Here is a 14,034-nt window from a genome sequence, read left to right on the forward strand (position 1 = left end):
TTCGTGGTTGCCCGCCTCGCCAGCTGACTCGTCTTCGCTGGCTTTGGGGACACTTGAGCTGGCGACCCGCCGCCATCTCCTCCCTCCACCCACCTGGGACTGTGGACTTGCTTCATTTTTGTTTTGGGGATGTCTGGAATCCGTCCTTTAAGTTTAGGGGGGATACTGTCATGACCTGAGCAACAGATCATGTCTTGGTTTGTTTAGAGTTATTCTTCCTAGTTGTGTTCCCCATGTGCTTGTTAGTATTTTCGGTTGCACCTGTGTCTTGCCCTGGCCCTGCTTTCCTCCAATCCACTCTCTGCTTTCCGCCAATCCACTCTCTCCTTCCTCTTGTGCTTAGTCCAGGTGTATTCAGTTGTCTAATTAGTCAGTGTTTTTAGTTCTTTGTTTGCTGGCTTGTGTTTGTCTGTCCGGGTGTATTCAGTTGTCTAATTAGAGCAAAATTGTTGAGCAAAATAGAGGCGACAAGGAAATAAAAGAGTGACAAAAGGAAGTGAACGAAAAAGGGTGAAGCTGGGGAGAAAGGGATGTCTATTGGCAAAGACAAAAAAGGAAAACTGGATCAAAGAGATTGGGAGCCTACAGGAAATTGATGCAATTGAGTCAAACGGTATTGTGGGTAGTAACATGTCGGCCTCATCATACATGTAGGTGACTGTCTCCAACACCACCTCCCCTGAATGGTGGAGCCACAAACGCGAGGAGACGAGACAGTTTTAGTACCTCCTAATGATTAGCTGAGCATAAGTCAACATTCAGACTGCATTGTAAATATAACGGCGAGAAGGTCAAAGGCAGCGCTAATGGGATTAGCTTGAGTCCACCTCCCCATCAGCTATTTGGCAGGGTTGAGTTTTACTTTATTTTCTCTTTCTTTAAATGCAAATGCACACTAAAACCTTGTTTTGCATTGTAATTGTTGTTGTTTTTTACTTGAATTAGCAACAAAGATTATTTGACAAAATCAACACAGTGGAGGCTTAAATGATTGGTAATTTATATTCACATTTACTAATCTGTAAGTAATTTATCATTGAAGAAACACAATTTTGTGGACACCTCCTCGGGTAAAAATGAGATATATCAAGAGTGAACATGACGTGGAAATGTACGTTGCCTCACATCAACTTCATGCTTCACATACGCACATTTCTACAAGATACGGATACTTTAGCGACACACAGAGGTGGTCGTTCGGGCTTTGCCAACATTTGATTTCAATAATGTTAAAAAGATCAGGAAAAGGACACAAAAATCACTTATTTGCCAATGCATCAAATGCTTCATATTCATATTGATATTTGTGAGGACATCTATTCATTTATGTAGGTCACTTATTGAGCTGCTACTCCAAAAAGCTATTCTGTCTTTTAGTAACAAATTGACTAATCACACAAGAGTCAAAGTTTTTGTTTATTTAATAACGCTGGCATGTTTACATTAGAAAATGTGCAAACCAAATATTACACAATTTTCACATGGACCTCTAATCTGGCTGTGAGCAGGCTACTGTACAAACACATGATGTTGTTAGTTACTCACATTGTATTCATATTGGGGGTAATCAGAGTCACCCACTTCTTGTTAAGTTGTACATATAAATGCAGCGACTGTCTCTTCAAACTGGGTGATCAATACTTCATCGCTGGTCTGCTCGTCTGTATTGGCCGTGCACATCATCTTCCTCTTCACCTTCTTCTTGACCTGACCTTTTTTTCCAGCCTGTGTTCAGTTCTCTGATCAATGACAGCTAGGCTAACAATCTCTCTGTCGTTTGCTGGAAACATGAGAAAGAAACACCTCCGATTGGATCGTGATTGGGCAGAGCGTGCAGATCTCAGGCACACGGCAGAGAGACAAGCGGTAGGAAATGGATGGACGGATGGTACTACATCAGGAAGAAGGTGAAGAAGGCGATGGATGTGGCGAGGCTATCGGAGATAAAGTAGTGCTGCACCCTGTTTAAAAAGATAGTCGCTGCAATGATACGTCAAACTTTAGAAGAGGTTGGTGACTCTGATTGCCCCAAATAGAAATATAATGTGTTGCATTTACAACAACATGTGTCATACAGAAGCCTGCTCACAGCCAGATTAGAGTTTCATGTGAAAATTATGTAATATTTGGTTTGCAATCTTTTACATTTAAACACACCAGCATACCAAATATATCAAAGGATACGAAAGACTGACTCTTGTTTGATCATTCAATTCATTATTACAACCCAGGAGAGGTACTTCTAAGTCTGGACATTTCTACACCGTCTCCTGTGCCACTAGGGGTGGCACTCTCGTGACTTCTGCGGGGATTTTTCGTGGGCTTCTGGATCTGCCTCCTAAGAGCCTTTTGGCCGAGGGGACCAGCTGCTGGGTCTCTGCCAGTCCGTTTGGAGAGACTGGAGGAGAGGAGATGGGGATGAAGAGACAGGGATGTGGACGGGCTTCACGGTGTCTTGGCTGAATGAGCGTGTATCAGACGCCTCCGTCTCCTTGGACGCATCCTCCCTCATCCATGCGGACTGGACACTGGCCGAGAGTTGGTGGGCGGCCGAAGGTGGAGTCGGCTCTCTCGGTTGCTTTATTGGGTCTGCTCCTGTCTCTGGCCATGCTCCCCCCACCCCAGCAGACGATGGCATGGAACACCACCACAGTGAGTGTGGGTGTTGAAATGATGTTTTTGTTTGGTTGCTTGTCTATGCATGGTGCAATCGTGTGTGCGCAATGTATATTATTGGTTGATTATTTAATTTTTTTGTTTTTATTTTACTTTTGTGACAGTGTGTAGAAGTGGCACTGCTGGAGTGGCAGCTGGTTGCATCAGCTCTGCTCTTTTAATGTATTTACTGTCCTTTGATGTTTTCCTCTTACACACATGTTTATGTGTGCTATGGCTATGAGGGGTTTTTTCCCCCTTGGTCTCAGTATGGACCCCCTCTCCAGGGGCCCAGGTTTAGACTGAATATTTTTTTTTTCTCTTCAATTGAGACACCCGGAAGCATCCATTGAGATGAGGATAGAAGGACAGAAGGTGAACACGCTTATCAGCCGCGTTAGCACATTGTTGGACTATCGGAAGTTCAAGGATTGGGGCTGGACAGTGAGGCCATCATTCAACTATATGACTATTTGATAGAAAATACAAACATAATGTATCAGACGCTATAAAAAAGACAAGAACGTGAGAAACAACCACCTTAGCAAGCACGATAACAGAACATTTGTATTGATTTTGATCAGTTGATTTGATAAGATTTTTGGACAGTCAATTGTCACAAGTGCACATTACTGCTGTAGTTGTGACCCCGAGACAGGAGACAGGAGACGGCGTGCAGGTCAAAATGTCTTTACTTTTCAAAAACACAAAGGAATTGTGTAGCAGAGAAGTGCACAGGAAGCACAGGGAAAACTGCAAGATTAGCGACGCAATTACAAAACCGTGAATGGCTGACAAAGCAATAATCTTGTAAAGAAGCTTTATTGGCAACCCGGAACAGGTTTTCCCAGATTGCCAATCAGAGACAGGCAGGAAATAATAATAGTAATCTCTGGAAAACAATTGTCATGATCCGTGGCCCGGATCATGTTTTGTTATGTTCTGTTAGTTTTGGACTCCTTTAGTTCCTGTTTTGTGCACCTCAGGGTTTGTTTTTGGTTTCCATGGGGATTAATTGGGTTCACCTGCCTCTGGTTAGTGGTCAGCACGCTCACCTGCTGTCGACCACTAATCAGAGAGCTATTTATTCACCGTTCTCGCCACGCTCGGTCTGGCTTCATGGTTTGCTGTATGCAACAGTCACGTGCGTTGGTATTTCTTGTTTCCTGAACTATGATTCCTGTGCTAGTTGTTTACCCTAGCTTCCCGTGCGATCGGCACGTTTTCCTTTTGCTTGTTTTCTGTTTTTGGTACGTGTTGTGATTTATGAGGAATAAATCATGTTCCTACCTGCACGCCTTGTCCGGAGTAGTCCGTCTGCATCCCGGGAGAACGAACCCCGCAGAAAGATGCGACCCCCCCCCCACACGTGACAACAATACAACATTATAAAATAGGGTCAGGCCTGCAGTAACAGGTCCTGACATTATTGTTAAACTGTCACCTGCCACACACACACACAGACACACAAAAACATACACAAACAGCTGTTTAAGGCCCAATACCATCACAAAAAACAATAATCAGAATCAGAATCAGAATCAGCTTTATTGTCATTACGCAGGGTAACGAGATTGAGGCCATTCCATACAGTGCGATAAAACAAGTGTACACTCTGTACAGAGGGTGAAATGAATATGTACATGAATATCTACACGAAACAGGGTGGTTGGTGGAATGGGTTATTGCACCGAAGAGAAGGCAGTTATGAGGGTCAATGGGGAAGTCTGTTCAGGGTGGTTATGGCCCTGGGGAAGAAGCTGTTTTTAGCCTGTTCGTCTTGGTTTTAATGCACCTGTAGCGCTTCCCAGAGGGCAGCAGGTGGAACAGGTCAGAGCCAGGGTGGGTGCTGTCCTTGATGATGGCACTGGCTCTGTTGAGGCAGCGGGAGGTGTAGATGTCCATCAGAGAGGGGAGAGGGCGGCCGATGATCTTTTGAGCCGTCTTGACCACTCTTTGCAGCCTCTCCCTGTCTGCTGCAGTGCAGCTGCCGTACCATACTGTAATACAGTAGGTCAGCAGGCTCTCGATGGACGAGCGGTAGAAGGTCAGCAGCAGGTCAGGCTTCAGGTTGTACTTCCCGAGGACTCTCAGGAAGTGTAGCCGCTGCTGAGCCTTCTTGATGATTGCTGTGGTGTTGACTGTCCAGGAAAAGTCGTTATAGATGTGGACTCCAAGGTACCTGAAGGTGTGGACCCCCTCCACACGCTCGCCGTTAAAGTAGAGGGGGGCAGGGTCGGTGCTGCTCCTCCTGAAGTCCACGATGATCTCTCTGGTCTTGCTGGTGTTGAGAGCGAGGTTGTTCTCCGAAGAGCTTCAGGACCTCCTCCCTGTAGGCAGCCTCGTCAGCCAGGGTAATCAGGGTGTATATACTGTAATAATAATTGAAACCAAGTTTAATCCAGCCAGGAAGAAGATGCTGTTGTAGGGTGCATACACACACTACATCACCATGACAACACATGCCTATGACAAGCAGATCACGGTGGATCATGCCTTTTCAAAATCTAAGTGTTTTAATGGATTTCAATGACATTGTCAAGTGTTAGTAAAACTCCATGGTTGTCACTCAGCCTGTGAGTTGTGTAAAAGAATGACCTGAGCCCGCCTTCAGTCACAACTTGTGTCTCTTTTAGGCGTGGTGAGTAGAAAAAGGAGAGAATAAGGATCTACCTGACTAATTGTATGCCATCAAAATGTGTTCAAGCACTTTTCAAAACAAACCAATATTTCACTTAGTGTCATGAAATGATTATAAGAGCTACTTGGGTCCTAAATGACAACGCTCGGTCTTTGAGGGTTTATTCACAGGCTTGTCTTGCATTCCCAGGCATTCTTTTTCTGCTCTTTCTCTATGAGGATTGCACTGAGAATAAGTCATCCCTGTGGCCTCACACACACATACACACACACACACACACACACACACACACACACACACACACACACACACACACACACACACACACACACACACACACACACACACACCACTTCTCACATGAAGTATACATTCTGTAAGTCCTGAGTCGGGAGATAAAATTTGTGAAAGGGGAGCAGCAGGATTTGGAGCAGCATGCTAAGGGGGAGCAGCCAAAATAGAGCAAGAATATCAGCAGTGCTGCCTGCTAGACTGAGCTGCTAAGCAGGGCTTAACCATGCCCAAGGGTGTGTGTGTGTGTGTGTGTGTGTGTCTGTACAGCTTTTTTTGTGAGCTTTCAGTCTTTATAAGCCCAAAACATGAGTTACATGTTTGGGGTTCAAATAGAGGCCAGATAGTCTGTTTAGCAGAACTTAGTTTGAGGGTCAACAACCTAGCATGACGAGATGTTCCTCTCATTGCATGCTTGAAAGACAGCTGCTAATTCACGTCAGTGTTGACCTGCCGGGGAGGAGCTCGCTCAAGGTCCACCACAGCCAAGTCAAGCGTGAACTCGCCAGGTGATCACTTACTCTTTCACTCTGCAAGCTACATCCAAAGCACAGTCCAGAAAATAAACTCTTGTAACATTAGTTCTTACAAATCTTACTGGACTCGTTACTGTAGGTTAAGTGGATGTTTTGATGTAGGACAAGAGGACAGCATGGGGCAGGTCTAGAATTGTACTAGAATTGCATACAAAGAAAACCCAGCACCTTCTGAGGAACAAAACCTGGAACATAATGATTGCCTTGACGACTGTGGCTGAGATAACAAGATAGAGTCAAGTATAGTTATATAGAGGATAGTTAGAGACAGTAAAATACATTTGAAATAAAAAGCTGTCAAAATACAAGATAAAAAGACTTGATTATAGGACAAAATACTAAAAAGTAGTAAAATTAGCGAGCTGCGTGAAAAGATCATTTTACTTGAAAAGACATTTTAAATTAAGATTCATATATCTAGAAATTAGCAGGATAGAAATAAGAATTTTATTCTGAAAACGAGCATTATTGAACTTGTTATTCTTAAATGAGGCATCCTCAACATGTCGCAGAATATTTTAACAAGATTGTCTTTATGGGGAAAATCTAAATCTTATTTTTTAATAATTCTCAATGTTAACAGTTTTAAACTAGAATAGAAAAACATAGTCATGCTAAAAATAAGATGAGTCAAGGACTAAAAATAAGTAAATAGCTCTTAAAACGAGGGACATTTCTAGAAATAAAATAGTTAATCTTGGCAAGTGGCATACAAGTTGCAGTCTACAAACTGTTTCTCTAATCTTGTCCAGAGGTCCTCGGTTTTTGTTCCAGGATATCATTTGAGTTTTTGACAAAATAGAAATACAACCTTTGGGCAAATTCCGAGTTGTAAGATCTCTAAATATTTCAACTTTCAGAGCGTCACTTTACATGTTATTTCTAGGCTCATAATTTAAGATTCAAACGTCTTCTTAATGTTGTCTAGACATTTGACTGATACAGCTTAGGACCAAACTCTTACACCTTAATGCAGTTTTGGGCTATGGAGTTCTTTGATGGAGATGTGTGTTCTAAGTAGGGTTGGTCATTGAGCATCAGGCATCGATAGGAACCAGGTCCTACATTCCGTTTCTCCCAGAACAATCCATATTTGTAAACATCTATTCCTTTTTCCAATGCTCCACTGACTGGAAGGAATAGCTGCCACATAGGCGGCTAGCAGCTAACTGTATCTCCATATAAAGTTATGGTAAAGTTAAAGTACCCATGATAGTCACACACACACACTAGGTGTGGTGAAATGACTCTCTGCATTTGACCCATCCCCTTGTTCCACCCCCTGGGAGGTGAGGGGAGCAGTGAGCAGCAGCAGCCGTGGCTGCGCTCGGGAATCATTTTGGTGATAGCCATTCTTCAAGGTCAATAATCTCCATTGTGGCAAATAAACTCATTTTTTAAAATTAGTACTGTCACTTGAGGACTGTTGAACAAGGTGTCAAGACTTGGACTGTGGGTTGTTTGTTTTCTCGAGATGCAAGTAAATTTGGAGCGGGCAAGGTGTGAAGGTAAGGACATCTTTTATTTTAACATTAACTACAAAATACAAACAAAAGGGTACAAACAAAAGGGTACAAACAAAAGGCGCGCAAAAACTTGACTAATGAAACCAAAACTAGCACTTGGGCAAAAAACTATGAACAATAAACAAAAACTGACTTGGAACGCAGGGAACTATGGCATAGATTTCAAAGGTAGCATGGAAGTACAGAAGTAGCATGGCATGAAGTGAGCAGAGGTAATGTCGCCAGCCTGACTTCCTGGCAACAATAGGCTTAAATAATATAGACATGATTGACAAAAAGGTGCGCGAGTGCAAAACGTGAAACAGGTGAAACTAATGGTCGCTATGGTGACAAAACAAACAAGAGTGCACAAAGAATCCAAATAACAAAACCGAACATAACTAAAACAAAACATGATCACACAGACATGAAACAAGGCATGTTACATACAGAGAAAACGCAAGCGGGCGCAAACAAGCTAATTGCTAAGCTAGCTGCCAAACTAGCTTAAAAAAACACAAGAAAAAAGTGCTTGATCAAGTTTAAAAAGTGTAGCTGGAAACGCATTACAGCAAAAGTAAGCTGCTATTAACGGGAACTTGAAGAAGCTTTTTTACAAACAGTTTCTATTGGCTCTTATCTAACATCGAGTAAAACAATACATCAAGATCAAGAAATTACTTTCAACTTAGAGGAGAAACATCTTTTGACTCTTTAACTCAGAAAAAAGTAAAGTTGATTCAATCTATTTTGTAATGCAATGAATGTGAAATGTAATACATATAGTTAGTTCCCATGGGAAAGAACATCATGTGATGAAGTCAAAGTTGTCCTAAAGTTCCTAAAGTAGCCTATTGTAGTGTAATCAGCACTTCACTGCGGTAGAGACCAGCTGGTCAAGCCCCAAAGCTGATTATTACACGTGTTGGTGTGTACTTGTATGCTCTTGTTGCACACAAGTGTACTGAACACACGACAGTTTAGGGCAGTGGCTTACCACAGATCTGGTTGTGGTGCCCACCATCAGCCCTTAATGGCCGACTAATTATGGAGGAATTTATCATTTTCTTGACTATATTTTACAGCTAATTATAAAAAAATCATTTGGTATTTAATCAAGTTTTAAACAAAGTCAAAAAGTTCACTATTGGGTCACGCTCCAATCAAAAATGAACTGCAAACAAATGAGCCTCTAATTGGTCTGGCTGAGAACAAACTCACGACTCGTCATTGAGAATAACTTTCACATTCTTCACTTCAAAGAGACATTCCAAAGTTGACTCATTCGCTAATGACGCATCTACCAGCCAAAGGCCGTGATCCACTGAAAACATGTCCATGGACCACCAGTTGAGAACTACTGGTTTAGGGTGTGTAGTCGTCTGGTGGACTAGGACTGAATCCCAGTTCTACCCCTTACCCTTGTCTAAGCCCTTCGCCCTCGGTTTTGTACGTTCACATCGAGCAGGTGGTATCTGAGTTCTCCTGTAAGGCTAAGGAAAGGTCTAAGTGTCGGGGGGTGCACAGCCCTCCAAACAAAGAGTGGTCTTAGCAACACTTGAAGTCACGTGAAGTTGAGCAGAAGGCACACAAATGCTCAGACAACCAAAAAAACAGTTATGTAATGCGTTGTCATATGTGTCTCCCCAAACAAGTGGACATTTCAGCTTGCATGAACTCAACGTCAAATGTGAGGAAGCACAAGCACAAGTAGTGTTAGTAGAAATTTTGGCTGATGTTAGCTTCCCTGCTATGAATCACTGTCAAATGTACATCGTGTGGGGACATTTATTAACGCACTGCAGTCTTATAGACAGACAGACAAAGACACACACACACACACACACACACACACACACACACACACACACACACACACACACACACACACACACACACACACACACACACACACACACACACACACACACACACACACACACACACACACACATTCAAAGACCAATCAGAAGTGCACAGTGTGTTCCCAGGTGCAGCCCACACCTATCAGTTTATGGTTTGCGTAAAGGCTAACTTGTTATTTTCCTTTGTAATCTCTGCCTACTGAGCCTCAATTTGCCTTCATTTATTTTATTTTAATGTATTATTATTTAATATATTATTGTTTTAGTTGCTATTTTTATGTTGTTGTGCATTATTTGTTGCCGTCATCATTAAACAAACAGGTTACTCATCAGTTACTCAGTACTTGAGTAGTTTTTTCACAACATACTTTTTACTTTTACTCAAGTGAATATTTGGGTGACTACTCCTTACTTTTCCTTGAGTAATAAATCTCTAAAGTCACAGTACTCTTACTTGAGCACAATTTCTGGCTACTCTACCCACCTCTGGTAGCTTGAGGTCGATGTAATGGGCACCCCTGTGTTAGCTAGAAAAAGTCATCAATTAGTTTTTCAGACAAGGCTTTCTTTTTCACCAACATTGCAAAGAGTTACGTGGCGACACCTCCAGAAGACAAACACTTTCTGGCATCCCACAACCACCTCCACACCCGCTGTTACTCACGCGCACACACACACACACACACACACACACACACACACACACATGCACACACACAGTCAACACCCTGGTATTCCACCTACGATGCTCATTTTTGACTTTGAGATAGAACAAAGTTAAAGATTCTATTTGTTTTCAAATAAGCAGATGAAGTTTGGATTGCAGAAGGAAGGTTGTCAGGAGGTCAGGAGGTCAGGAGGTCATGAGGTCATGAGGTCAGGAGGTCAGGAGGTCTCGGGGCTAAAGCATCTTCATCCAAGTGAAGAACGTGTGTTATTTGTGTACTGAGTGTGTAGGAGGTGTCAGCAGGGTACATCCTTGGCATTTTACCAACAATCCATCAAGGATTGAAGAAAAATAGCAAGATCTTGAATAGAAATGTCACACATAGACAAACGTGTCTGCTGGAAAATGCAAATAGAAAACAAAACTTGAAGTTATTTGTTGTCTTATCAGGCATCCTAAAAAAAGACAAACTGTCCTCAAAGAGCCAAAAAGAATCAAACATAAAGTCAATGATGACTAAATGATCATGTAAACATCACTGATGTGGACTTCTTTTTATACCTATGAAGGTTCTCCTTCATGTGGACTTCTTTATATACCTATGAAGGTTCTAGTTCATGTGGACTTTTTTATATACCTATGAAGGTTCTCCTTCATGTGGACTTCTTTATATACCTATGAAGGTTCTCCTTCAAAGCTTTGAAGGTTCTCCTTCATGTGGACTTCTTTATATACCTATGAAGGTTCTCCTTCAAAGCTTTGAAGGTTCTCCTTCATGTGGACTTCTTTATATACCTATGAAGGTTCTAGTTCATGTGGACTTCTTTATATACCTATGAAGGTTCTAGTTCATGTGGACTTCTTTATATACCTATGAAGGTTCTAGTTCATGTGGACTTTTTTATATACCTATGAAGGTTCTAGTTCATCTCAGGTTGTTCAATCATCACAACTGGACTGTTTGGTTTGTCTTGGAAGACGTTTCTACTCTCATCCGAGTAGACTTTATCAGATCAAGTCTTAGACTTAGATTAGTCACAAATTATCATAGACTTAGATTAGTTATAAATTGTCATAGACTTAGATTGGTCACATCTAGTCTTAGACTTAGATTGGTCACATCTAGTCTTAGACTTAGATTGGTCACATCTAGTCTTAGACTTAGATTGGTCACATCTAGTCTTAGACTTAGATTGGTCACATCTAGTCTTAGACTTAGATTGGTCACATCTAGTCTTAGACTTAGATCGGTCACATCTAGTCTTAGACTTAGATTGGTCACATCTAGTCTTAGACTTAGATTGGTCAGATCTAGTCTTAGACTTAGATTGGTCAGATCTAGTCTTAGACTTAGATGGGTCACATCTAGTCTTAGATTTAGATTGGTCACATCTAGTCTTAGACTTAGATTGGTCACATGTAGTTTTAGACTTAGATTGGTCACATCTAGTGTTAGACTTAGATTAGTCACAAATTGTCATAGACTTAGATTGGTCACATCTAGTCTTAGACTTAGATTGGTCACATGTAGTCATAGACTTAGATTGGTCACATCTAGTCTTAGACTTAGATTGGTCACATGTAGTCATCGACTTAGATTGGTCACATCTAGTCTTAGACTTAGATTGGTCACATCTAGTCTTAGACTTAGATTGGTCAGATCTAGTCTTAGACTTTAATTGGTCACATCTAGTCTTAGACGTAGATTGGTCACATTTAGTCTTAGACTTAGATCGGTCACATCTAGTCTTAGAGATAGATTGGTCACATCTAGTCTTAGACTTAGATTTGTCACATCTAGTCTTAGACTTATATTGGTCACATCTAGTCTTAGACTTAGATTAATCACATCTAGTCTAATACTTAGATTGGTCACATGTAGTCTTAGACTTAGATTGGTCACATGTAGTCTTAGACTTAGATTAATCACATCTAGTCTTAGATTTAGATTGGTCACATGTAGTCTTAGACTTAGATTGGTCACATCTAGTCTTAGACTTAGATTGGTCAGGTCTAGTCTTAGATTTAGATTGGTCAAATCTAGTCTTAGACTTAGATTGGTCACATCTAGTCTTAGACTTAGATTGGTCACATCTCGGTTTCTTTGCATGTTTTTGCAGAGTAGGACATGACTAATTACTGCAACAACCACAGTGTGAGGATCTGGTTCAGGCTAATATCCGAGAGAATACAGTTTGCAATTTAAAATAAGCCAAGTGGTGTATCAAGAACATAAATAAATGGGTGGAAAATGAACTCCTTCTATTTATTATATTTTGTATTATACCGAATTGAGTGAATATTCTTATTGTTTCTTACATAGCTTGTAATTTATTTCGTATGCTGCTGCTTTTCATTCAAGGTTAAGAATATTGTTTGTAAGCAGATAAATAAACATTTTGAAACTTGTAGGACAAAATCATGTTGTATAACCCAGAGATAATAATAGACACGTAATTGTAACAACAACATCATTTATGAATGCACTTTAGGCAACACGAAGTCAGGCTTGATAATCATGGCAGACAAACTACACGTACTTTGCTGCGAAGATTTCCCCTTTGAGTAAACTGAGCCAAGCGTTTGGTTTAACGTCGTGTTCCCCTTCTTTCCGGCGTGCGTTTGAGAGCACACTGCTGTGTTTAGATGGAGACAGGTGTGGACAATATTGAACACACTTGTCCCCACACTAAAAGTATACAGCCAAGTAGAAAACTATTTTATATTGCTTTTATTTTCTCAATACAGCGTCTTTCAGCTGCTGTGACTGAGAGTTAATGAGGTGAGGAAACAAGCAGCAGGTGATGTGTCGTGAACGTTGTCACAACTTCTTTATAAAGTCTTTAGTTTGTTTACTGGGATGTTCACTTGACATTTGTTTAATTGCAAACTGTATCAGTGTTATAATAACATCAATACTAGCTCAAATGTTTTGTCATCTCATCGAATTAAACGCAGGCTGTGAAGATTGTGTATTCGATGTGAGAGGTGTCACTCCTGTTTTTCTTTATTGGCCAAACTGTTGTACTGAGAGGAGGCATTAGACAAGAACAAAGCTTGTTTATTACTTCATCTTTATTAGCCAAACTGCTTTGAGTTATCAAAAAGTAAACACCAGGTTTTGTTTTACATTACTTGTGTGTTTTTAATGTCACAATGGTATTACTTCAAAAACATTCATGTGGCACATCATTTTGTTAATGTTTTATTGTGTATAGTTAATTCCTATATGACATATTTCTGCTCCAACTCTTAATGGATCTGTCCCGATACATCATCTAAATGTACATAACATAAATAAATAATTAAATTATTTTAAAAAATACCTCGCTCTATCAAAATGTAAAAATAGAGATAAAGGCATCAAGTAATGACAAAAAGTTGACAAGTTGATATTATTAAAGAATTAAAAAAACAAATATTTGTCTTTAGCCTTTTTATTAGACATTACAAAGTACATGATGGTATTACATTCACACCCCAACACTAATCAAGATTTCAATATTGATAACAATAATCTTAATTATTACTTTGGACATAATTGGCAGCCCTAGATCTCATACATGAACACTATTTTTATTTATATGGACAAAAAGTGCAGTTAGGTCTTATGGCTGTTCAGTGTCATCTTTCAAAATTCTTACATACATATTTGGAGCCCCTGCCTGGAAAGAAAATAATGTTTGCCTTGACCTTAAAAAGTTCAAATTGGAGACCTGCTAAATGATTGTATTTGTATGCCCTCCTCCTAGTATTGCATTCTAATAATCAGAATATATTTTGCATAGACATGAAAAGACACATCAAATTAATTGTGCTCCCTATTTTGCTCATTTAAAAGACACAATCCTCTGCACACTAGCTGAGTCCGTCG

At 40.6% G+C, this 14,034-nt stretch overlaps 1 protein-coding gene across 1 annotated transcript in view; it reads left to right on the plus strand.

Moving 5' to 3' along the window:
- The first annotated feature begins 5,974 nt into the window (after window positions 1–5,974).
- The window catches only part of LOC133638630 (ephrin type-A receptor 5-like), a 61,003-nt gene continuing 52,943 nt past the window's right edge, over window positions 5,975–14,034 (plus strand). Inside the window, exon 1 of the mRNA XM_062031421.1 lies at window positions 5,975–6,096. Within this exon, the coding sequence (XP_061887405.1) occupies window positions 5,975–6,096 (122 nt within the window). The remainder of the gene's footprint in view (window positions 6,097–14,034) is intronic.

This window comes from Entelurus aequoreus, linkage group LG21 (assembly GCF_033978785.1).
Source record: "Entelurus aequoreus isolate RoL-2023_Sb linkage group LG21, RoL_Eaeq_v1.1, whole genome shotgun sequence".
Taxonomy (NCBI): Eukaryota; Metazoa; Chordata; class Actinopteri; order Syngnathiformes; family Syngnathidae; genus Entelurus; species Entelurus aequoreus.